At 51.1% G+C, this 24,159-nt stretch overlaps 1 protein-coding gene across 1 annotated transcript in view; it reads left to right on the forward strand.

Annotated features, from left to right (window-relative positions):
- The first annotated feature begins 885 nt into the window (after window positions 1–885).
- Window positions 886–24,159, forward strand: part of LOC138522058 (proteasome subunit beta type-8-like) — a 150,993-nt gene continuing 127,719 nt past the window's right edge. Inside the window, exon 1 of the mRNA XM_069635291.1 lies at window positions 886–1,075. Within this exon, the coding sequence (XP_069491392.1) occupies window positions 944–1,075 (132 nt within the window). The 5' untranslated portion in view covers window positions 886–943. The remainder of the gene's footprint in view (window positions 1,076–24,159) is intronic.

Consider the following 24,159-nt stretch of genomic DNA (forward strand, 5'->3'; position numbering starts at 1 on the left):
AAGCAGTAGGATCTGTCACTGAAATCTGTAGGCGGTAGGACTGCTTAAAAAGCAGTAGCTTCTGCCTAAATCTGTAGGGTTGGCAAGTTCCCAGAATGGAGGTGGGCCTCAGAGGTAACTATTGTGATGAGGAAGACTTAAGGGTAATGAAGATTACCAGTAAGTAATCAGAACATTCCTGCATACATGCCAACCCTCCCGATTTAGGCGGGAGACACCCGATTTTTCAGTTAAAAATAATGCTATTTTTAACTGTCTCCCGCCTAGAATCATTCATATGGGAAAACTGCATTCTCACGATTTGTGTTGTGAAATCTCCCTCTCAGGGGCTCCTCAATGTTGGCATGTCTGTTCCTGGCTCACAGTCTACAATATAACAACCAACATTAACTCTTGTAATTCAGCTCAGAAGCTCAGTCTGCAATTCCTTGAATGAGCAGCTACCCTCTACAAAGAGGTTACCCCCCACGACCCCGATCCCCTCACCATACTTCATGCCCCTGTGGGCAATCGTGTGTTGTGCATGCATTATTTGAGCACAGCAGTAATGTCCCACTAGCTCAGTAGCACCCCCCATGGGGTTATTATGCGGGCCATTGTTCCCTGTGCACTATTGCAGCAGGAATGCCCCCGTGGGCATTATGTGGGCATCCCCGGGGCATACTGCATGTCATCACCTCCCCCGCCTCTTGCGCCCACCCTCTCTGGATTTCCCCTCCGTGGTTTCGCTGCTTTCCTTTCAGTTTCTATTTCGCAGTTAGAGGCCCGGTGGGGGTGGGGCGGAGCGGGGCAGGGCAGGCTAGAGGCCCGGTGGGGGTGGGGCGGAGCGGGGCAGGCTAGAGGCCCGGTGGGGGTGGGGCGGAGCGGGGCAGGGCAGGCTAGAGGCCCGGTGGGGGTGGCCAGGGCACAGGCGGCTGCAGGGCAGAGTGAGGGACACGTTGCAATGGCGCTGCTGGACCTTCTATCCGGCTGCCGGGACTGGGCTCTGCCTCTGGGCATTAACCAGGACGAGAGGCCCCTTGGTACATGCAGGGAGTTGCTGGGGGGATATATGGCCCTGCCCCGGGGTCTCGAGGTAAGGAGAGTCGGGTGTCGGCATATTTAGTTAATACACCGTATTGTTGAGTTCAGCAGAGGGGTTGAGGGTGAAAGTGGACCTGCTCCAGTCTCATTTTGTGTTTCTTGCAGCACAGCAGGTGGGAGGGGGGGGGGGAGCGCTTGTTGTAAGACCACACCTCTAAAGCAATAAACCGCGCCCCCTCCGAACTCCGAGGTACTTAAACATCTATCTCGTCTCCCCCTACACCGTCTTTAGCTTCATAATCTCTGTCATAATCATAGCCCCCTCTACCCATATCTGTAGTAATACATCGATCTCAAATCTACTATCTACACCGTAACAACGCACCCCCTCTGCTGTATTAATACTCCTGAAGTACTGTATACATACACCTCAGGTAATTACATCTCTCCTCATATCGCTTCTCTCTTTTTCCACTGTATTGATAACACTTAAGTATTGCACTGCACCAATTATATCTCCCTTCTTTGCACCCATCATATCTCTCCTCTCTGCACCTCTAATATCTCCACTCTCTGCACCCCTGATATCTCCCCTCTTCACCCCTGATATCTCCCCTCTTCACCCCTTATATCTCCCCTCTCTGCACCCCTTATATCTCCCCTCTTCATCCCTTATATCTCCCCTCTGCACCTCTGATAGCTCCCCTCTTCACCCCTTATATCTTCCCTCTCTGCACCCCGGATATCACTCCTCTTCACCCCTTATATCACCCATCTCTGCACCCCTGATATCTCCCCTCTCTGCACCCCTGATATCTCCCCTCTCTACACCCCTTATATATACCCTCTCTGCACCTCATAGTTTCCCTCTTCATCCTTGTATCTCGCCTCTCTGCACCTCTGATATCTCCCCTCTTCACCCCTTATATCTCTTCTCTCTGCACCCCTGATATCTCGCCCCTCTTCAACCCTTATATCTCCCCTCACTGCACCCCTTATATCTCTCCTCTCTGCACCCCTGATATCTCGCCCCTCTTCAACCCTTATATCTCCCCTCTCTGCACCCCTTATATCTCCCCTCACTGCACCCCTGATGTCTCCCCTCTCTGCACCCCTTATATCTCCCCTCTCTGCACCTGATATCTCCCCTCTCTGCACCTGATATCTCCCCTCTCTTCATCCCTTATATCTCCCCTCTCTGCACCCTGATATCTCCCCTCTTCACCCCTTATATCTCCCCTCTCAGCACCCCTTATATCTCCCCTCTTTGCACCCCTTATATCTCCCCACTCTGCACCCCTTATATCTCCCCTCTCTGCACCTCTGATGTCTTCCCTCTTCACCCCTTATATCTTCCCTCTCTGCACCCCTGATATCTCCCCTCTTCACCCCTTATATCACCCATCTCTGCACCCCTTATATCGCCCCTCTCTGCACCCGTGATATCTCCCCTCTCTGCACCCCTTATATCTCCCCTCTCTGCACCCCTGATATGTCCCCTCTCTGCACCCCTTATATCTCCCCTCTCTGCACCTGATATCTCCCCTCTTCATCCCTTATAGCTCCCCTCTCTTCACCCCTTATATCTCCCCTCTTCACCCCTTATATCTCCCCTCTTCACCCCTTATATCTCCCCTCTTCACCCCTTATATCTCCCCTCTCAGCACCCCTTAAATCTACCCACTCTGCACCCCTTATATCTCCCCACTCTGCACCCCTGATATCTCCCCTCTCTGCACCTGATATCTCCCCTCTTCACCCCTTATATCTCCCCTCTCTGCACCTCTGATGTCTCCCCTCTTCACCCCTTATATCTTCCCTCTCTGCACCCCTGATATCTCCCCTCTTCACCCCTTATATCACCCATCTCTGCACCCCTTATATCGCCCCTCTCTGCACCCTTGATATCTCCCCTCTCTGCACCCCTTATATTTTCCCTCTCTGCACCCCTGATATCTCCCCTCTTCACCCCTTATATCACCCATCTCTGCACCCCTTATATCGCCCATCTCTGCACCCCTTATATCGCCCATCTCTGCACCCCTTATATCGCCCCTCTCTGCACCCCTTATATCGCCCCTCTCTGCACCCCTTATATCTCCCCTCTCTGCACCTGATATCTCCCCTCTCTACACACCTTATATCTACCCTCTCTGCACCTGATATCTACCCTCTTCACCCCTTATATCTTCCCTCTCTGCACCCCGGATATCACTCCTCTGCACCCCTTGTATCACCCATCTCTGCACCCCTTATATCGCCCCTCTCTGCACCCCTGATATTTCGCCCCTCTTCAACCCTTATATATCCCCTCACTGCACCCCTTATATCTCCCCTCACTGCACCCCTGATATCTCCCCTCTCTGCACCCCTTATATCTCCCCTCTCTGCACCTGATATCTGCCATCTTCATCCCTTATATCTCCCCTCTCTGCACCCTGATATCTCCCCTCTCAGCACCCCTTATATCTCCCCTCTCAGCACCCCTTATATCTCCCCTCTCTGCACCCCTTATATCTCCCCACTCTGCACCCCTTATATCTCCCCTCTCTGCACCCGATATCTCCCCTCTTCGCCCCTTATATCTCCCCTCTCTGCACCTCTATCTCCCCTCTTCACCCCTTATATCTTCCCTCTGTGCACCCCTGATATCTCCCCTCTTCACCCCTTATATCACCCATCGCTGCACCCCTTATATCGCCCCTCTCTGCACCCTTGATATTTCCCCTCTCTGCACCCCTTATATCTCCCCTCTCTGCACCTCTGATATCTCCCCTCTTCACCCCTTATATCTCCCTCTCTTCACCTCTGATATCTCCCCTCTTCACCCCTTATATCTTCCCTCTCTGCACCCCTGATATCACTCCTCTTCACCCCTTATATCGCCCCTCTCTGCACCCCTGATATCTTCCCTCTCTGCACCCCTTATATCTCCCCTCTCTGCACCTGATAGTTTCCCTCTTCACCCTTATATCTCCCCTCTCTGCACCTCTGATATCTCCCATCTTCACCCCTTATGTCTCCCCTCTCTGCACCCCTGATATCTCCCCTCTTCACCCCTTATATATATCCCCTCTTCACTCTTTATAGCTCCCCTCTCTGCACCACTTATATCTCCCCTCTCTACACCCCTGATATCTCCCTTCTCTGCACCTGCTATCTCCCCTCTTCACCCCTGATATCTCCCCTCCTCGCCCCTTATATCTCCCCTCTCTTCACCCGTGACATCTCCCCTCTCTGCACCCCTGACATCTCCCCTCTTCACCCCTGATATCTCCCCTCTCTGCACCCCTGACATCTCCCCTTTTCACCCCTTATATCTCCCCTCTTGCACCTCTGATATCTCCCGTCTCTGCACCTCTGATATCTCCCCTCTTCACCCCTTTAGCTCTCCTCTCTGCACCCCTGATATCTCCCCTCTTCACCCCTGATATCTCCCCTCTCTGCACCCCTGATATCGCCCCTCTCTGCACCCCTGATATCTCCCCCTCTGCACCCCTTATATCTCCCCTCTATGCACCCCTTATATCTCCCCTCTCTGCACCCCGTATATCTTCCCTTTCTGCACCCCTGATATCTCCATTCTTCACCCCTTATATCTCCCCTCTCTGCACCCCTGCTATCTCCCCTCTTTACCCCTTATATCTCCCCTCTCGGCACCCTTTATATCTCCCCTCTCTACACTCCTGATATCTCCCCTCTCTGCACCCCTGATATCTCCCCTCTCTGCACCCCTTATATCTCCCCTCTCTGCACCTCTGATATCTCCCCTCCTCACCCCTTATATCTCCCCTCCTCACCCCTTATATCTCCCCTCTCTTCACCCCTGATATCTCCCCTCTCTGCACCCCTGACATCCCCCTTGTCACCCCTTATATCTCCCCTCTTGCACCCCTGATATCTCCCCTCTATGCACCTCTGATATCCCCCTCTTCACCCCTTATAGCTCTCCTCTCTGCATCCCTAATATCTCCCATCTTCACCCCTTATATCTCCCATCTCTGCAGACCTGATATCTCCCCTCTCTGCACCCCTGATATCTCCCCACTCTGCACCCCTGATATCTCCCCTCTCTGCACCCCTTATATCTCCCCTCTCTGCACCCCTGATATGTCCCCTCTTCACCCCTTATATCTCCCCTCTTCATCCCTTATAGCTCTCCTCTCTGCACCCCTGATATCTCCCCTCTTCACTCCTTATATCTCCCCCCTCTGCACCCCTTATATCTCCCCCCTCTGCACCCCTTATATCTCCCCCCTCTGCACCCCTTATATCTCCCCCCTCTGCACCCCTTATATCTCCCCCCTCTGCACCTCTTAAATCTCCCTTCTCTGCACCTCTTAAATCTCCCCTCTCTGCACCCCGTATATCTTCCCTCTCTGCACCCCTGATATCTTCCTTCTCTGCACCCCTGATATCTTCCCTCTCTGCACCCCTGATATCTCCCCTCTTTACCCCTTATATCTCCCTCTCTGCACCCTTTATATCTCCCCTCCCTGCACCCCTGATATCTCCCCTCTTTACCCCTTATATCTCCCTCTCTGCACCCTTGATATCTCCCCTCTCTGCACCCCTCATATAGCCCCTCTCTGCACCCCTTATATCTCACCTCTCTGCACCCCTGATATCTATTCTTCTATCTCTGATACTCTTGATGTTCTTGCCCCTGTCATGAGGATCCGCCTGAAGTCCAAAGCCAAGTGCAATTCCTGGTATGACTCCGACCTAGCTACACTTACACGTAGGTGTAGGGCGGCTGAGAGAAAATGGAGGGATTCCTGCTCATCCTCTGACAAACTGGCCTGTCGCCTTCTCCAAAGGCAATACCGTCTCTCTGTCCGTACCAAGAAGAGAGTCCACATTCAAGCCCGTGTCTCTGCGGCACCTAACAGCTCGGTCAAACTCTTTAAAATTTGTAAGGAGCTGGCCAACCCTGCTGCAGTCTCTACCCCTCCCGTTGCCTCTCAGGCTCTTTGCAATGCCCTGGCCTCACACTTTATCTCAAAAGCCCAGGACATCCTGTCCACACTCTCCTCCACCCCCTCTCCTCTCCCCTCTCCGTCAGTACTCACTGACCCTCCTCCAGCCACCCCCCCCCCTCCTTCTCTTCCTTTCCTCTCTTCTCCCCTGATGAGGTCGCCAGACAAGTCCGATCTATGAAAGCCTCGTCAAAACAGGTTCATCCATGTTCCTCTAAAACTCTCAAGGACCACATTGATACCCTCGCTCCGGCCCTTGCCGACTTCTGCAACCACTCCTTTGCCTCAGGATCCTTCCCCTCCCCTCTTAAGCACTCCCTTGTGCATCCTCTCCTCAAGAAACCCACAGCGGACCCCTCTTGTCCGGCCAACTATCGCCCAATTTCCATTACCCCCTTCTTAGACAAACTCCTTGAAAAGCTGGCCATCTCTCAGCTAAACCTTCATTCTGATTCCGTTGGCTGTCTCCATGACCATCAGTCTGGCTTCAGATCTGGCGGAAGCACGGAAACTGTTCTCCTGAACATCCGTGAAGATCTGCTTTCCAACCTTGACTCTAGCATTCCCTCTGTTCTCATCCTACTTGATCTCTCCTCTGCCTTCGACACGGTCAACCATACCATCCTGCTCAACCGTCTCCGGGATAACTTGGGCATCACCGATCAGGCTCTGGCCTGGCTGACCTCTTTCCTCTCAGATCGACCCTCCCAGGTCCAACTTGGGTCCTTCCTATCATCTGTCTTCCTCTCCACCTGTGGTGTTCCCCAGGGGTCTAACCTCTCGCCCTGGCTTTTCAACCAATACCTGGCAACTCTCGCCCGCTGTATTGCCATTTTCTGCTCAAACTTCCAGTGCTACGCAGACGACACTCAACTCATTTTCAGGCTGCCCTCTGCCACCTCCTCTACCTCTCTCATCTCTGACTGCCTAACTGCCATTCAAGATTGGTGTGCAGCCAACAATCTTTGTCTGAATGACAGCAAGAGTGAGATCCTCCTCATCGATTGGCACACCATCACCTTCCTTTCCCCTCACTCTCTGACCGGCCTCCCTTGGCCCCCCTCCTATCCCCACCTGCGAGGCCAAAAACCTTGGTGTCACCTTTGATTCCACACTCTCCTTCTCTGCCCACATCGCTGATGTATCAAAAAAGTCAAACTTCCTACTGCACCTCCTCAGAGGTATTCTTCCTTTCCTCTCATTCCCCCAGAAGCTCACTGTCTCCCAAGCCCTGGTTCTCTATAGGTTGGACTATTACAACAGCCCCTTTCTTAATCTACCTGCCTCTACTCTCTGCCCTTTGCAACTTATCCAGAACAGGACTGCAAGACTTGTCCTTGGCCTCAAGCCCTGGGATCGTATCTCTCCAGCTCTGAAATCTCTCCATTGGCTTCCTGTGGATGCAAGGATTACATTCACAACCCTCTGCATTGTCCACAAGTCTTTCTGGGGCCTGGGTCCAACATACCTTCAGCTATCCCTACGCAAATACCTCCCATCTCGAGCACTCCACTCCTGTACCTCTAACTCCCTCAGGGTCAGTCGTTTCTCAAAGAAACGAGCTGGGGGTAGATCTGTCTTCGGCTGGGGCCTCCCTCTGGAGCAGCCTCCCTGCCACTCTAAAACTTGAGGAGAACCATCTCCGGTTCTTGAAGCACCTCAAAACCTTCCTCTTTGCTTCTGCCTTCTCCTCCCCTCTCGATTCTGCTCTCCCTCGGCACCATGCACCTGGCCACCCTCTGTCCTCTGGGCCCAGGTACCTGCTCATCTTAACACCCTCACGCACTGCCTCCGGGCCACCCCCTGCACTGGGGTCTGTATCTGTACCCATACAGCCCTCCCCTTTTCTTCTTGCACTTTCAGACCTACACGGCCTGCTGCCATAAACCCAGCACTTGCCACTTGCTGGCTGCACTCCCATTGTTTGTTGCCTTTTTATTTATTATTTTATTATTATTATTTTCTTTTTTCCTTCTCGCTCTGCACTCTCCTTTTGTTCCCCCTTCCATGCACTTCTCCCCCTTCTCCCTCTACCCTGCAATTGCACATTCTCAATGTCACTGGGCCTAGTAAGATCGTTGTTTTTGTTCTCCCCTGTTCCCTTTCCCTGCCTGGTCGCGCTCTGAAACACTTGTGTATGAGCGCGATAGAAATAAAATATCAATCAATCAATCTCCCCTCTCTGTACCCCTTATATCTCCCCTCTCTGCACCCCTGATATCTTCCCTTTCTGCACCCCTTATATCTCTCCTCTCTGCACCCCTGATATCTCCCCTCTCTGTACTCCTGATATCTCCCCTCCTCACCCCTTATATCTCCCCTCTCTGCACCCCTTATATCTCCCCTCTCTGCACCCCTAATATCTCCCCTCTCTGTACCCCTAATATCTCCCCTCTCTGCACCCCTGATATCTCCCCTCTCTGCACCACTAATATCTCCCCTCTCTGCACCCCTTATACCTTGCCTTTCCCTGCCTTTTATCCTCTCACTGCACACCCAGAGTTAGCAGTGGTAGAAGTGCACCAAACAAAGTAGTGGAACTGTGGTCAAGGCAGGGGAGAGGGTAGGCAGATGCATAGTGCAACATGTAACGAGGTGTCCGGCTGGGGCATTGCAACAGTCTAAGTGGCTACTACCTAAGGCCCCTATTGCAATGTTACACTTGCACAGGGATATGAATGGACACATCCTCTCTATGGAATGGTGAATATGATCGTAAAAAGTAGAGGAACGGTAAACAGAAAAGAATAAAAGTAGTGGAACACCGCTCCCGACCGTTCCCGCTCACTTTGATCGCTGAGTTAGCCACTCAATAGCATTCGCCACTCCCTATACACTCCAGCATGAGTCATTCCCTGTGCACTCCTGATTTATCCTCTCCCTGTAAAGCCCTGCATACAGCCCTCTCTGGACACCACAGGGTTAAGCACGTCCTGTGTACCATAGTATTGGCCACTCCCTGTACACCCCATCATTAACACCTACCTCTACACCCCAGCATTAACCCCTCCTGTATGCCCCAGCACTCGCCTCTCCCACCTCAGCATTATTCTCTACTTCTACCCCCAACATAATATTCTCCCTGTGCACCCCTGCATGATCCTGTCCCTGGGCACCCATGCACTAGCCCCCCCTCACCCCAGCATTATCCCCTCCCTGTACACCCCAGCATTATCCCCTCCCTGTACACCCCAGCATTATCCCCTCCCTGTACACCCCAGCATTATCCCCTCCCTGTACACCCCAGCATTATCCCCTCCCTGTACACCCTAGCATTATCCCCTCCCTGTACACCCCAGTATTATCCCCTCCCTGTACACCCCAGCATTATCCCCTCCCTGTACACCCCAGCATTAGCCTCTCCCTGTACACCCCAGCATTATCCCCTCCCTGTACACCCCAGCATTAGCCTCTCCCTGTACACCCCAGCATTAGCCTCTCCCTGTACACCCCAGCATTAGCCTCTCCCCGTACACCCCAGCATTATGCTCTCCATGTACACCCAACATTAACCTTTCTGTGTACACCCCAGCATTAGCCTCTCCCTGTACACCCCAGCATTATGCTCTCCCTGTACACCCAGCATTAACCTTTCTGTGTACACCCCAGCATTATGCTCTCCCTGTACACCCAACATTAACCTTTCTGTGTACACCCCAGCATTAGCCTCTCCCTGTACACCACAGCATTATGCTCTCCCTGTACACCCAGCATTAACCTTTCTGTATACACCCCAGCATTATGCTCTCCCTGTACACCCAACATTAACCTTTCTGTGTACACCCCAGCATTAGCCTTTCCCTGTACACCTCAGCATTATGCTCTCCCTGTACACCCAGCATTAACCTTTCTGTGTACACCCCAGCATTATGCTCCCCCTGTACACCCAACATTAACCTTTCTGTGTACACCCCAGCATTATGCTCTCCCTGTACACCCAACATTAACCTTTCTGTGTACACCCCAGCATTAGCCTCTCCCTGTACACCCCAGCATTATGCTCTCCCTGTACACCCAGCATTAACCTTTCTGTGTACACCCCAGCATTATGCTCTCCCTGTACACCCAACATTAACCTTTCCCTGTACACCCCAGAATTAGCCTCTCCCTGTACACCCCAGCATTATGCTCTCCCTGTACACCCAGCATTAACCTTTCTGTGTACACCCCAGCATTAGCCTCTCCCTGTACACCCCAGCATTATGCTCTCCCTGTACACCCAGCATTAACCTTTCTGTGTACACCCCAGCATTATGCTCTCCCTGTACACCCAACATTAACCTTTCTGTGTACACCCCAGCATTATGCTCTCCCTGTACACCCAACATTAACCTTTCTGTGTACACCCCAGCATTAGCCTCTCCCTGTACACCCCAGCATTATGCTCTCCCTGTACACCCAGCATTAACCTTTCTGTGTACACCCCAGCATTATGCTCTCCCTGTACACCCAACATTAACCTTTCCCTGTACACCCCAGAATTAGCCTCTCCCTGTACACCCCAGCATTATGCTCTCCCTGTACACCCAGCATTAGCCTCTCCCTGTACACCCCAGCATTATGCTCTCCCTGTACACCCAACATTAACCTTTCTGTGTACACCCCATCATTAGCCTCTCCCTGTACACCCCAGCATTATGCTCTCCCTGTACACCCAGCAATAACCTTTCTGTGTACACCCCAGCATTAGCCTCTCCCTGTACACCCCAGCATTATGCTCTCCCTGTACACCCAACATTAACCTTTCTGTGTACACCCCAGCATTAGCCTCGCCCTGTACACCCCAGCATTAGCCTCGCCCTGTACACCCCAGCATTAGCCTCGCCCTGTACACCCCAGCATTGTGATCTCCCTGTACACCCAACATTAACCTTTCTGTGTACACCCCAGCAGTAGCCTCTCCCTGTACACCGCAGCATTATGCTCTCCCTGTACACCCAACATTAACCTTTCTGTGTACACCCCAGCATTATGCTCTCCCTGTACACCCAACATTAACCTTTCTGTGTACACCCCAGCATTAGCCTCTCCCTGTACACCCCAGCATTATGCTCTCCCTGTACACCCAGCATTAACCTTTCTGTGTACACCCCAGCAGTATACTCTCCCCGTACACCCAACATTAACATTTCCCTGTACACCCCAGCATTAGCCTCTCCCTGTACACCTCAGCATTATGCTCTCCCTGTACACCCAGCATTAACCTTTCTGTGTACACCCCAGCATTATGCTCTCCCTGTACACCCAACATTAACCTTTCTGTGTACACCCCAGCATTATGATCTCCCTGTACACCCAACATTAACCTTTCTGTGTACACCCCAGCAGTAGCCTCTCCCTGTACACCCCAGCATTATGCTCTCCCTGTACACCCAGCATTAACCTTTCTGTGTACACCCCAGCATTATGCTCTCCCTGTACACCCAACATTAACCTTTCCCTGTACACCCCAGAATTAGCCTCTCCCTGTACACCCCAGCATTATGCTCTCCCTGTACACCCAGCATTAACCTTTCTGTGTACACCCCAGCATTAGCCTCTCCCTGTACACCCCAGCAGTATGCTCTCCCTGTACACCCAGCATTAACCTTTCTGTGTACACCCCAGCATTATGCTCTCCCTGTACACCCAACATTAACCTTTCTGTGTACACCCCAGCATTATGCTCTCCCTGTACACCCAACATTAACCTTTCTGTGTACACCCCAGCATTAGCCTCTCCCTGTACACCCCAGCATTATGCTCTCCCTGTACACCCAGCATTAACCTTTCTGTGTACACCCCAGCATTATGCTCTCCCTGTACACCCAACATTAACCTTTCCCTGTACACCCCAGAATTAGCCTCTCCCTGTACACCCCAGCATTATGCTCTCCCTGTACACCCAGCATTAACCTTTCTGTGTACACCCCAGCATTAGCCTCTCCCTGTACACCCCAGCATTATGCTCTCCCTGTACACCCAGCATTAACCTTTCTGTGTACACCCCAGAATTATGCTCTCCCTGTACACCCAACATTAACCTTTCTGTGTACACCCCAGCATTAGCCTCGCCATGTACACCCCAGCATTAGCCTCGCACTGTACACCCCAGCATTGTGATCTCCCTGTACACCCAACATTAACCTTTCTGTGTACACCCCAGCAGTAGCCTCTCCCTGTACACCGCAGCATTATGCTCTCCCTGTACACCCAACATTAACCTTTCTGTGTACACCCCAGCATTATGCTCTCCCTGTACACCCAACATTAACCTTTCTGTGTACACCCCAGCATTAGCCTCTCCCTGTACACCCCAGCATTATGCTCTCCCTGTACACCCAGCATTAACCTTTCTGTGTACACCCCAGCATTATACTCTCCCCGTACACCCAACATTAACCTTTCCCTGTACACCCAGCATTAGCCTCTCCCTGTACACCCCAGCATTATGCTCTCCCTGTACACCCAGCATTATGCTCTCCCTGTACACCCCAGCCTTAGCCTCTCCCTCTACACCCCAGCCTTAGCCTCTCCCTCTACACCCCAGCATTAGCCTCGCCCTGCACACCCCAGCATTATGATCTCCCTGTACACCCAACATTAACCTTTCTGTGTACACCCCAGCAGTAGCCTCTCCCTGTACACCGCAGCATTATGCTCTCCCTGTACACCCAACATTAACCTTTCTGTGTACACCCCAGCATTAGCCTCTCCCTGTACACCCCAGCATTATGCTCTCCCTGTACACCCAACATTAACCTTTCTGTGTACACCACAGCATTAGCCTCTCCCTGTACACCCCAGCATTATGCTCTCCCTGTACACCCAACATTAACCTTTCTGTGTACACCCCAGCATTATCCCCTCCCTGTGCACCCCAGCATTATCCCCTCCCTGTGCACCCCAGCATTATCCTCTCCCTGTACACCCCATCATTATCCCCTCCCTATGCCCCCAGCATTATCCCCTCCCTGTGCACCCCAGCATTAGCCTCTCCCTGTGCACCCCAGCATTATCCCCTCCCTGTGCATCCCAGCATAAGCCTCTCCCTGTACACCCCAGCATTAGCCCCTCCCTGTACACCCCAGCATTATCCTCTCCCTGTACACCCCAGCATTATCCTCTCCCTGCACACCCCAGCATTATCCTCTCCCTACACACCCCAGCATTATCCCCTCACTGTACACCCCATCATTATCCCCTCCCTATGCCCCCCAACATTATCCCCTCCCTGTGCACACCAGCATTATCCTCTCCCTGTACACCCCATCATTATCCTCTTCCTGTACACCCCAGCATTAACCTTTCCCTGTACACCCCAGCATTATCCCCTCCCTGTACACCCCAGCATTACCCTCTCCCTGTGCACCCCAGCATTATCCTCTCCCTGTGCACCCCAGCATTATCCTCTCCCTGTACACCCCAGCATTATCCTCTCCCTGTACACCCCAGCATTAGCCTCTCCCCGTACACCCCAGCATTAACCTTTACCTGTGCACTGTAAGGAACGCATAGTGGCAACAGTAAAGACAGACACAAGTGATCACAGTTCAATGGTGTTTATTGAACCGTACAAAGGGCGAGATAAATGCCTAAGCTGAACCTCAATCTAAGATGGGAGCAAGCTATGGCCATCAAATAATAATAAGACAGTCCTAGTGGCATCTTGTGAAATAAAAAGGACCGACATTAAAAAGAAAAATATTGCCAATCCTTACTATTAAATTACAAAAGAGTGGGATAATGTTCACCAGAAAAGAAAGGTGTTCACAAAAATGATAAGTCAAGATGGTATGGGTAGGTCTCCCTTCCCCACGTTTTAAGCAAAGAACAAGGCAGGACTTCTGGGCATAGCCCACTCCTGTGCCTCGGCAGCACGAGGTTCACAGTTCAGTTCAATGATAGCAGAAACTTTCAGAGGCTGTCTCTTTCCTGCAAAAGTCTCTTGCCTTAGAAGGCTAGCTGGTTCAAAACAACAAACAAACAAAAGTTCCTTCAGTATTCTTGCACCTTTTGGTGATTGCTTTTGCCCTTTGGATCTCCCTCTGCCGGGCTCCGATCCTTCTTGCAACTTGGGCCTCCCTCCGTAGGGTTCACTACGGCCTTTCTTTAACATAGTTCATGTATTCCTAACACAGTTCATATATTGATCATTTTAATCAGAAAGCAGGGTTTTCCTTCTAGTTTTCTCTCGGCATCCCTCTGTCGGGTTCACACTTGCCTTTCTCCACAGTTCATAACCTTGTCAGAAAGTGGAGTTTTCTTCCCCTAGCTTTCTCTTGGCAATGGGCCAGGGACTTTCGATTGTACAAGGGATTTGACGTGACCCTTGTAGGATCACTCTGACATTTCAAGCCGCCCTTTCCTGGGGCCTTCTGGTCTTTGCAGTTTCAACACAAAACAAAAGGGGCCAGCGAGAGTCCTTTGAATGAGCACCCCTACGGCGCATGACCACTCTGCAGCTGGCTCTTGTCTCGGCTTTCTGAACAGTTCAAGTTATTTCTTCTTGCGTTCAAAATGTTGCTACTTGCAACCTTGGGCTCAACACAATTCGGTTTGCTATCAGCTCCCTCCCACTCACCGCTGTGCTGAACCCGTTGGCTTCTCTGCTCTCTGGAGTCAAGGATAGTAGCCAGCTTGCCTGCCCGCCTGCGTTATCAATACGGGAGGCCCCCGTGCACCGTTGACATCTGCTGCTCCACACGCCAGCTGTAACTCCTGGTTTTAAGATTTCGCTTTCGGAGATTTTGCGTGTCTGAGTTGAAAAGGACAAGGGCAATTCCACCTTCGTTGTCCTTCCAGGTCTCGCTGCCTTTCCCCCTTTGTCGTCCTTCCAGGTCTCGCCGCCTTTCTCCTCCCCTTGAACTGCCGGTTTACTGTAGCTGTATCCTTGTGCGTCCGGCCTTGCTCGAAGTGTGCTCCAGTACTCCACCTTTTATCCCTGTGGGGAAGGTAAAGGGTTGTCAGGTGCACATGGGTTTTGTCAAATGCCTGACTCTGCCTGACCCGTGTGTTGGGACATGTCAGCTAAATGGCTTTGGCAGGGGTGGGGTAGATCTTCTAAATATCCTACAGGGTAGGAAAGGGGAAAGGTTTTACAACGAAAGAGGTACCGCGTCTCAACCCTCAGTGTCCCACTTCCACTCCCTGAAGGCCCCTCGCCCAGGAACTGGATCCATTAGCGATGGCTGTGTCCTGGCCACCTGGACGACAACTCTCTGGGGACTAGCGGGTGAGGCACCTTCAGGTTTCTCACAGCACCCAGCATTATCCCCTCACTACACCCACCATTATCCCCTCACTACACCCACCATTATCCCCTCACTACACCCAGCATTATCCCCTCACTACACCCAGCATTATCCCCTCACTACACCCAGCATTATCTCCTCACTACACCCAGCATTACCTCCTCACTACATCAAGCATTATCTCCTCACTGTACACCCCAGCATTATCTCCTCACTACACCCATCATTATCCCCTCACTACACCCATCATTATCCCCTCACTACACCCAGCATTATCCCCTCACTACACCCAGCATTATCTCCTCACTGTACACCCCAGCATTATCTCCTCCCTGTACACCCCAGCATTACCCCCTCACTGTACACCCCAGCATTATCTCCTCCCTGTACACCCCAGCATTATCCCCTCACTATACCCAGCATTATCTCCTCACTGTACACCCCAGCATTATCTCCTCACTGTACACCCCAGCATTATGCTCTCCCTGTACACCCAACATTAACCTTTCCAGGGACACCCAGAATTATCCTCTTCCTGTACACCCCAGCATTATCCCCTCCCTGTACACCCCAGCATTATCCCCTCCCTGTACACCCAAGCATTATCCTCTCCCTGTACATCTCTGCATTATCTCTCCATGTACACCCCATGTTAGGGAGAATTCTCATTCTATGGCTAATTTCCCTTACCTATAGAGTGGCCCAGCAGCTTTGCTGGATTTGAAGTTTATTTTTTTTTTCTCACGCTAAGAGTGAGACTCTTTTTCCCACTCTTAGGCATTTTTTCTATGTGTTTTCTAGGCTCTTTTTGTGTTTAATGCCTATGGGATCTTTCTCACCCTCATAGGAACCATCTTTATTCACATGTGTTACACAGCACCCTCAGTGCAGTGACAAAGGGGTGTTGCAGCGACCCCCAAACATAGACTCCATACCCTGGGACTGACTACTGTCTCCCAGGGCATGTAAAGTCCCCATTGACTTTACTAGTCAATCCTTATGAACTAAACCAGTGCAACCCATCTTACTATGGAAGTACTGGGAAGGGTTAATAGTTTTTCCCTGGTGTTCATTTTCGAGAGGGTACCGTACAGTCCCTCTCTCCAAGGTTTCTGGCTGGTGGCAGTGGTTACTACCATAAATATTTGAAACGTGAATATTTTCCTATGGGATTTTCCCATTGTTCGAGGATACCACATTTACTGACAGCCTCTAACATACCGCTGGTTTATTTTTATATTAACTTTACTCCGGTAGGTTTTATTTGCCAGAACTTTGATACAAATTCTTTCTCGTGTCTTTCTCTGAGATCCTAACCCAGGTCGGGGATCCTTTGTTCGCCCTTTTGGCGGGTTTCTGCTAAGAAGCCCTCCTTTCGGTGCCACTGAGTCTGGGGTAGACCCATTGTGTGGGAGGAGGAGTAGGCCCCCTGGACAGGGTTGCCTAAGCAACCCAAGTCGCACTCTGTCCTGATAGGCTGGAGGGTCTCCCGCCAGGATGACCACTCCACTGTGTGAGTGACAGCTAGGCTGTATGAATGGGGGTCTTTCTGCATAAAAGCAGGGTCCTGAGGACTGGAAGAGCAAGACGTCGCCACTGGAACTAAGAAGCCGAAGAGGAGAGAAGCCAAAGACATCTGCAACAACTGAACCACTGGTGAAGCCCTGCTGCAGCGTCTCACCACTTTTCTCCACACGACGAGAGAAGATCATCATCTACAAGAGTCTTCTTCCCTTGAGCTGGTGGGGCCAATCGCCTTCCAGGACCTGCCTTGGTCGAATTGCCAGTGCCCTGCACTCGGAGACCGGATAGCCATGCACCCGTCCACCACGACCGCGATTTAAATGAGCGTACCTTTTAATCCGTTTCGGCATCACTGCGGCTGGTTTCTTCCCTGGGCAGTGCAGTGACTCGAACCTTCCTCCACGACGAGAGCCTCTCTTCCTCTGCTGGACAACATGAACTGCAGGAACTGCTAGGAACCACCGCCACTGCAGGAGCCACTTCCACTTTTTCAGGTACATTGTTCCGACAGGCCTCATGTTTCGCGGGGTATTGCTAAAGGTGGTTGAAATCCTTTACCTGCCTCCTGGGTTGGCCGCCCCTATCATCTAACTTTGTCTTTCACCTTCTGCAACCGCCTTTTCGAATCATTTAACAAAGACTTGACTGCAGCTACAAGAACGTTTTGCTCCTAAGCGCTTTGCCCTGTACCACTGACTCTGGCACAGGCCTATTGACTCTGGCTAAATCTGTTACAACTGCCTTCTCTAGATTGCTTTTCACCTAGAATTGTGTTGGTGCACCTACTATAACCACCGTTTCCTTCCCTCTTTTTAAACTTGTGAAGTGCCATTTTGCTCGATTTTCACCTCAGTATTAAGTACTGCCTTGCCTAAACTTGTTCACAGTCTTATTGGGAAGTGTTGCTAGGGTGTTTAAGAGTATATTCCTGTATAAATTGTCCTTCCCCTCCCTTGTGAGAAATTGTTAGAGTGCCATTTCTGCTTGGTTTTCACTGTGGCGTTTTGCTCATTTTTTACTCTGGCTCAAACTTGTCTACAATTCAAATAGGGATTTGTGTATACTTTTTTTTGACTGATTTTAACTTGCTTTAATAACTGTGATTGATGTGTTGAACTAGATGTGTGTAAATATATATATATATTCCTTTTTTTAATACAAAGCTTTGGCCAGGGTTTCCTTGTGCAATAGTATTGTAGTCCTATTGTGTAAACCCTGAATACTGCTCATCTCCCTCTTGAGATAAGTCTGACTGCTCAGCCACAGCTACCAACTAAATCTTTGTGGTACAGACTGATACCAAAGGGGATTTATTACATATACCTGTAGTCTTAATCTTCTGTAATACTCCCTAAGTGAACTGCACAGGATTCTGCCTAACACCCCATCATGCTCCCCTCCCTGTACACCCCAGCATTATCCCCTCCCTGTGCACCCCAGCATTAGCGTCTCCCTGTACACCCCAGCATTATCCCCTCCCTGTGTACCCCAGCATTGGCGTCTCCCTGTACACCCCAGCATTATCCCCTCCCAGTACACCCCAGCATTATGCTCTCCCTGTGCACCCCAGCATGAACCTTTCCCTGTACACCCCAGCATTATCCCCTCCCTGTGCACCCCAGCATTAGCATCTCCCTGTAACCCCACATCATCCTTTCCCTGTGCACCCCAGCATTAGCATCTCCCTGTACACCCCAGCATTATCCCCTCCCTGTGCACCCCAGCATTATCCCCTCCCTGTGCACCCCAGCATTATCCCCTCCCTGTGCACCCCACCATTAGCGTCTCCCTGTACACCCCAGCATTATCCCCTCCCTGTGCACCCCAGCATTAGCGTCTCCCTGTACACCCCAGCATTATCCCCTCCCTGTGCACCCCAGCATTAGCGTCTCCCTGTACCCCCCACATCACCCTTTCCCTGTGCACCCCAGCATTATCCCCTCCCTGTGCACCCCAGCATTATCCCCTCCCTGTGCACCCCAGCATTAGCGTCTCCCTGTACACCCCAGCATTATCCCCTCCCTGTGCACCCCAGCATTAGCGTCTCCCTGTACACCCCAGCATCATCCCCTCCCTGTGCACCCCAACATGAGCCTTTCCCTGTACACCCCAGCATTATCCCCTCCCTGTGCACCCCAGCATTAGCGTCTCCCTGTACCCCCCACATCATCCTTACCCTGTGCACCCCAGCATTAGCGTCTCCCTGTACCCCCACATCATCCTTTCCCTGTGCACTCAGTGTATTGAGCATGTCCCTTAGTCACCCAGGGAGAGGACTATATTTTTGGGGACTTTTATAACATTATAATTTCCTGCCTTTATGTAGGACTTCAGGCCTGTGTCCTCCCACTTCTAAGCACTGTGAGTAAGCCACCTGGAACTCTGGGGGCCAGGGGGAACCATCAGCTCCATAAAGTGACCCGTGGAGGTGGTAAATGGAGTATCCCCTCCCTGTGTACTAGCACACATAGGGTCCGCAAGCCCCAGCACGAAGCAAACAGAAATCCTTTGGCAGCGAAAGAAACCCCAGACAGTGAACGTCTGTGCTCAGCTCGCGACGTTGAAAGTTGAGAAACTAAGGATGCCATTATGTTGGATCAGGGATCACCATGACAAGTCTGCCTGATCTCAATATGGCGGGATCAGGGGATAGGCATGACAGAGTTACCTGCTCTTAATATGGGGAGATCACTATGACAGGCCCAGGCCTGCCTGATCCCAATATGGCAGAATCAGGGCATCGCCATGACAGGCTTCTTCTTCTTTATGTTGGGGCGGCTCCCAAAAATTAGGAGCCCACGATTTCCATCTTTGTAGATGATGATCATCTATGTCTCTCAAGTGCAGGCACTGACTCGGCCTCCCAAGGAAACCAAACCGCCACTACCACTGTACCCACACCACAGCAGAACCAGAACATATCACACACTCCCCCTACTCAAGATCTAATTTAAGTACGCCCTTGAAAATCCGACAACCTCCTAAAACACCCCAGCTGCCTTAACTATTATCATTTTCTCAGTCTTACTCTGCGTTTAAAAGGAACAATTAATAACTTCAACCATAAAGATCAAAAAGGTGTCCTTTATCAACCCCCAAGTAATCCCCTGTACCTGTGTCTGGGCTGCTTGCATCCTAGGAGCACCTGAAGCAGGCAAGAGCTCAATCCTTTATCAACGCCCAAGTAATCCCCTCCACCTGTGTCATCAAAACCCAAGTAATCCCTTCCACCTGTGTCATCAACCCCCAAGTAATCCCCTCCACCTGTGTCTGGGCTGCTTGCATTTTAGGAACACCTAAAGCAGGCAAGAGCTCAATCGGAGCTCGGCAATCCTGCCTAACACTATTCTCACCGTTGAATTGAAGCTGTGCAACCGCCTCACCATACGTCAAGTAGTGAGACACTCTCGCCGATTGCCCCTGGGCCTCATGCACATACACAGGCGTAAAGGTAGACTGGAAATCCACAGACAGGCAGGGAAATCCTGCGCCCAGTGACGGGACTAGTCAAGGTAAATGGCAAAGTTCTGCTTTATTAACAGTCCAAATAAAGCAGGGACAGCAATACACACACAGGCCTCCAGAGCTTTCTCTAATCAACAATGGAAAACATCAGGTTTTACTCTAAAAATACGTCACAATTGATGTCGCATCACAATCTTGGTTGCAAAAGGCTATGGGGATTTGTGATTGGTTTGGGGAATTGTCTACATATGGGTTACATAGGTGTTAGTCTCTTCATTGGTCCTGATTACCTGATGGCCCCGCCTCAGACCTAAAGTGATAAAGGTAAAAAAAGACATCATCATAACAGAACATAATCGGCTACTGCAACAGGTACAAGCAGCATTATTCCAAGAGTTGTGATTGGCTGCGATTGGTCTCACCAACCTTGAATATTTGGCAGTCATCGGCACATGAGCAAAGATAGTGGTAGGGCAGTGACATCAAGGAACTACGTCTTCCAAGTAAATAAGAAACCATCCCTGATTAACTAGGCCACACGCCAGTGTATATAGCTTTTAACTTGGCCTTGTTCGGCATCTCGTGTTCTGGGATCTGCGGGGTGTTGAGGCAGGTGTCCATCTGTCTGAAGCTTAATAAATGGACACTGTTCTCCAATCGTAGGTCACATGTGAGGGAACCACGTTTTGAGTTAGTCTTTGCGACTCTCTCGCTTTTTCTATCCTACCCTCTGGCGCCACGCTCACCGCGGGCCACACCTTGGATGCTTTCATCTCTACTGACATCCCCCTATCTATATCTATCCCTCTCACTACCTCCCTCTCTTGGACTGACCACTCTCTTCTCTCTACACACCTGAAGCTCTCCTCACCTCTTGCAGCAATACATCCGGCACAGCCACTTGGCTTCAAATTCACCAGACCTATGAAAAAAGTGACAGTGGCTGCTTTTGTCTCCACCTACTCTCCTCCACCCACTCCTTCGGCTGACTCCCACCCTAACACAGCCCTCGCTAACCTTAATCTCTCTCTCTCCAACACTCTTGACACTCTTGCACGTGTCATGAGTGTCCGACTGAAGCCTTCCAAAAAGTGCAACTCTTGGTACGACTCTGATCTGGCTGCCCTTAAACGCAAGTGTAGGGCAGCGGAACGGAAATGGAACTCATTGGGTGGACCATCTGACAAACTGGCCTGCAGCCTTCTTCAAAGACATTATCGACTCTGCATCCACACCAAGAAGAGAGTCTTTATTCAAGCCTGCATCTCCGCGGTATCAAACAACACGGCAGAACTTTCTAAAGTCTGCAAGGAACTGGCCAATCCTGCATCAGCCTCTTCTTCTGTCACTCCCACCCAGGACCTTTGCTCGTCCCTGGCTGTACACTTCACCAAAAAACCCAAGACATCCTTTCCACTCTCTCTTCCACACCACAGCATACACCAACACCGGAGCCCCCCTTGGCCCCTCCACTTACCCCCTCTTCTCTCTCACCCGTCACATCATCTGAGGTCACCAGACAAGTCCGATCTATGACGGCTTCATCCAAACAGGTGGACCCTTGTCCCTCCAAAACCATTAAAGACAATATCGACTCCCTCGCCCCAGCCTCCGCTGATCTCTTTAATCTCTCCTTTTCCACTGGAGTTTTCCCAACTGCTCTTAAGCACTCCCTTGTGCACCCTCTGCTCAAAAAACCCTCTGCCGACCCCTCCATTCTGGCAAACTACCGCCCCATCTCTATCACCCCTTTCCTGGGCAGATTCCTGGAGAAACTGGCTATCTCTCAGCTGACCCTCCACACTGATTCTATTGGTTGCTTCCATGACCATAAATCTGGCTTCAGAGCATCCAGAGGCACAGAAATTCCTCTTCTGAACACGCGTGAAGACCTGCTCTCAAATCTTGACACTAACACCCCCTTTATCCTCATTCACCTTGACCTCTCCTCTGCCTTTGACACGGTTAACCACAACATCCTGATCGCACGTCTGCATGACACCCTGGGAATCACAGGTCAGGCTCTGGTGTGGTTAACCTCCTTCCTCTCCGACCCGCCCATCCCAGGTGGAACTCGGAGCCTTTCACTCAACTATCACTCTCTCAATCTGTGACATTCCCCAGGGTTGTAACCTTTCACCCTGGTTCTTCAAAGTCTATATGGCTGCCCTGGCACATGTGATTGACACCTTTACCTCTAACTTCCAGTGCTACGCGGATCACACACAACTATCTTTCAGGCTACCCTCAGGCGCCTCCTCCTCCTCGCTCATATCTGACTATCTGTCTGCTATTCAGTCATGGTGTGCTGCAAATTACCTTTGCCTCAACACCACTAAGACTGAGATCGTTCGCATTGGGACCCCTGCTCCTGCTTTCCCACTTTCACTTTGGCCGGCCTCCCTTGGCCCTGCGCCCGCACCCACCTGCAAGGCAAGAAACTTTGGGGTCATCTTTGACTCCACCCTCTCCTCCTCCTCTCACATTTCAGACATCTCTTAAAAGTCTAACTATCAGCTACACCTCCTCAGAGGTACTCTGCCTTTTCTCACTTTCCCCCAGAGGCTCACTGTCTCCAGAGCCCTGGTTCTCCCCAGGCTGGACTACTGCAACAGCCTCTTCCTCAACCTCCCATCTTCTGCCCTGCGCCCTCTGCAACTCATCCAGAACAGAACCCCAAGACTTATCCTTCGCCTGAAGCCCAGGGACTGCATCTCTCTGGCACTGAAATCCCTTCACTGGCTCCCTGTGGCTGCAAAGACCCTTTGCATTGCTCACAAGGCTATCTGGGACCTGGCACCTACCTATCTGCAACGCTGCCTACCTAAATACTGTCCCTCCTGAGACCTCTGCTCATCTACCCCCAACCTCCTGCGAGTGAGTCTGTTCTCCATGCAGAGATTTGGAGGGAGATCTTTATCCTCAGCAGGTGCCACCCTCTGGAATAGCCTCCCTGCCACCCTCCGTCTTGAGCCAGATATCTTTAAATTCCAGAATCTCCTCAAGAGCTTCCTCTTCTCCTCTTCCTTCTCTCTCCCTCTAACCTGCTAACCTAGTTGTCTATTTTTTCCCTCTTCCCCTCCTCTTCCTTACAGCATGCTGACTGGTTGCCTGTTGTACCTCAGAGTCTCACTGGCCCCGGCACCCACGCAGTCCTCTTTTGCCTTTGCCTCAGGGCCCTACACCCTACCCACACTCAATGCACTGGAGAAATTAACCCTACAGAGTGGCTCTCTTTGCACTTACTCCAGTCTCAACTGACCGGGTGCACTTGATCCTCCCTCTCCCTGTGACCCTCTGTGCACTTGCTTGATCCGTACGCACCACGCCTGAAGATCGTCTGTCTGTCTCCCTTGTCTTCACCCTTTAATTGCACTGTTAAAACAGCAGAATCCCCGTCGGGCCTATTTGCTGTCCCCCAATCTGTTAAATGTACTTTTTACGCATTGACTCTGCCTGTACAGACTATTATCGTCTCAGAATTTCAAGGGCTCTGAGTGACTGTTGTTTTTTCCTCATGTTCCCACCCCCCTTGAGTGCTTTGAAACACTTGCCTGTGTATAGGCGCTATATAAAAAAAAAACAATACCATATCATCCTGGGGGGGATCCCCATGAGATTCAGATGTGCACTACTCCCCTTAAAATCCCTGTGATGTGACTGTGAGTGACTTGAGGAACATTGCCCTGGAAGGACACCCAAGAGATTGAGAAGTAAACTAGGGACTGGATTCCGGAGCTTGGACTCAGGAACGTAGGTCCTCAGAGAGTAGGCCCTTCACTGAGTGTCTTTATCCCACTTGCTGCTCACTGTTGCCTGAGCTCCTCCCCTTTGTGCTCATTCTTTATACTAGAGCTGTTTCCAGACCCCTTCTCGGAAGCACATAGCAAGTAGGTGCTAATCCGTTCTTGTGCTTTTTTTTGGTGTTCTGGGGT

Source organism: Ambystoma mexicanum, chromosome 13, assembly GCF_040938575.1.
Source record: "Ambystoma mexicanum isolate Mex_15411 chromosome 13, UKY_AmexF1_1, whole genome shotgun sequence".
NCBI lineage: Eukaryota > Metazoa > Chordata > Amphibia > Caudata > Ambystomatidae > Ambystoma > Ambystoma mexicanum.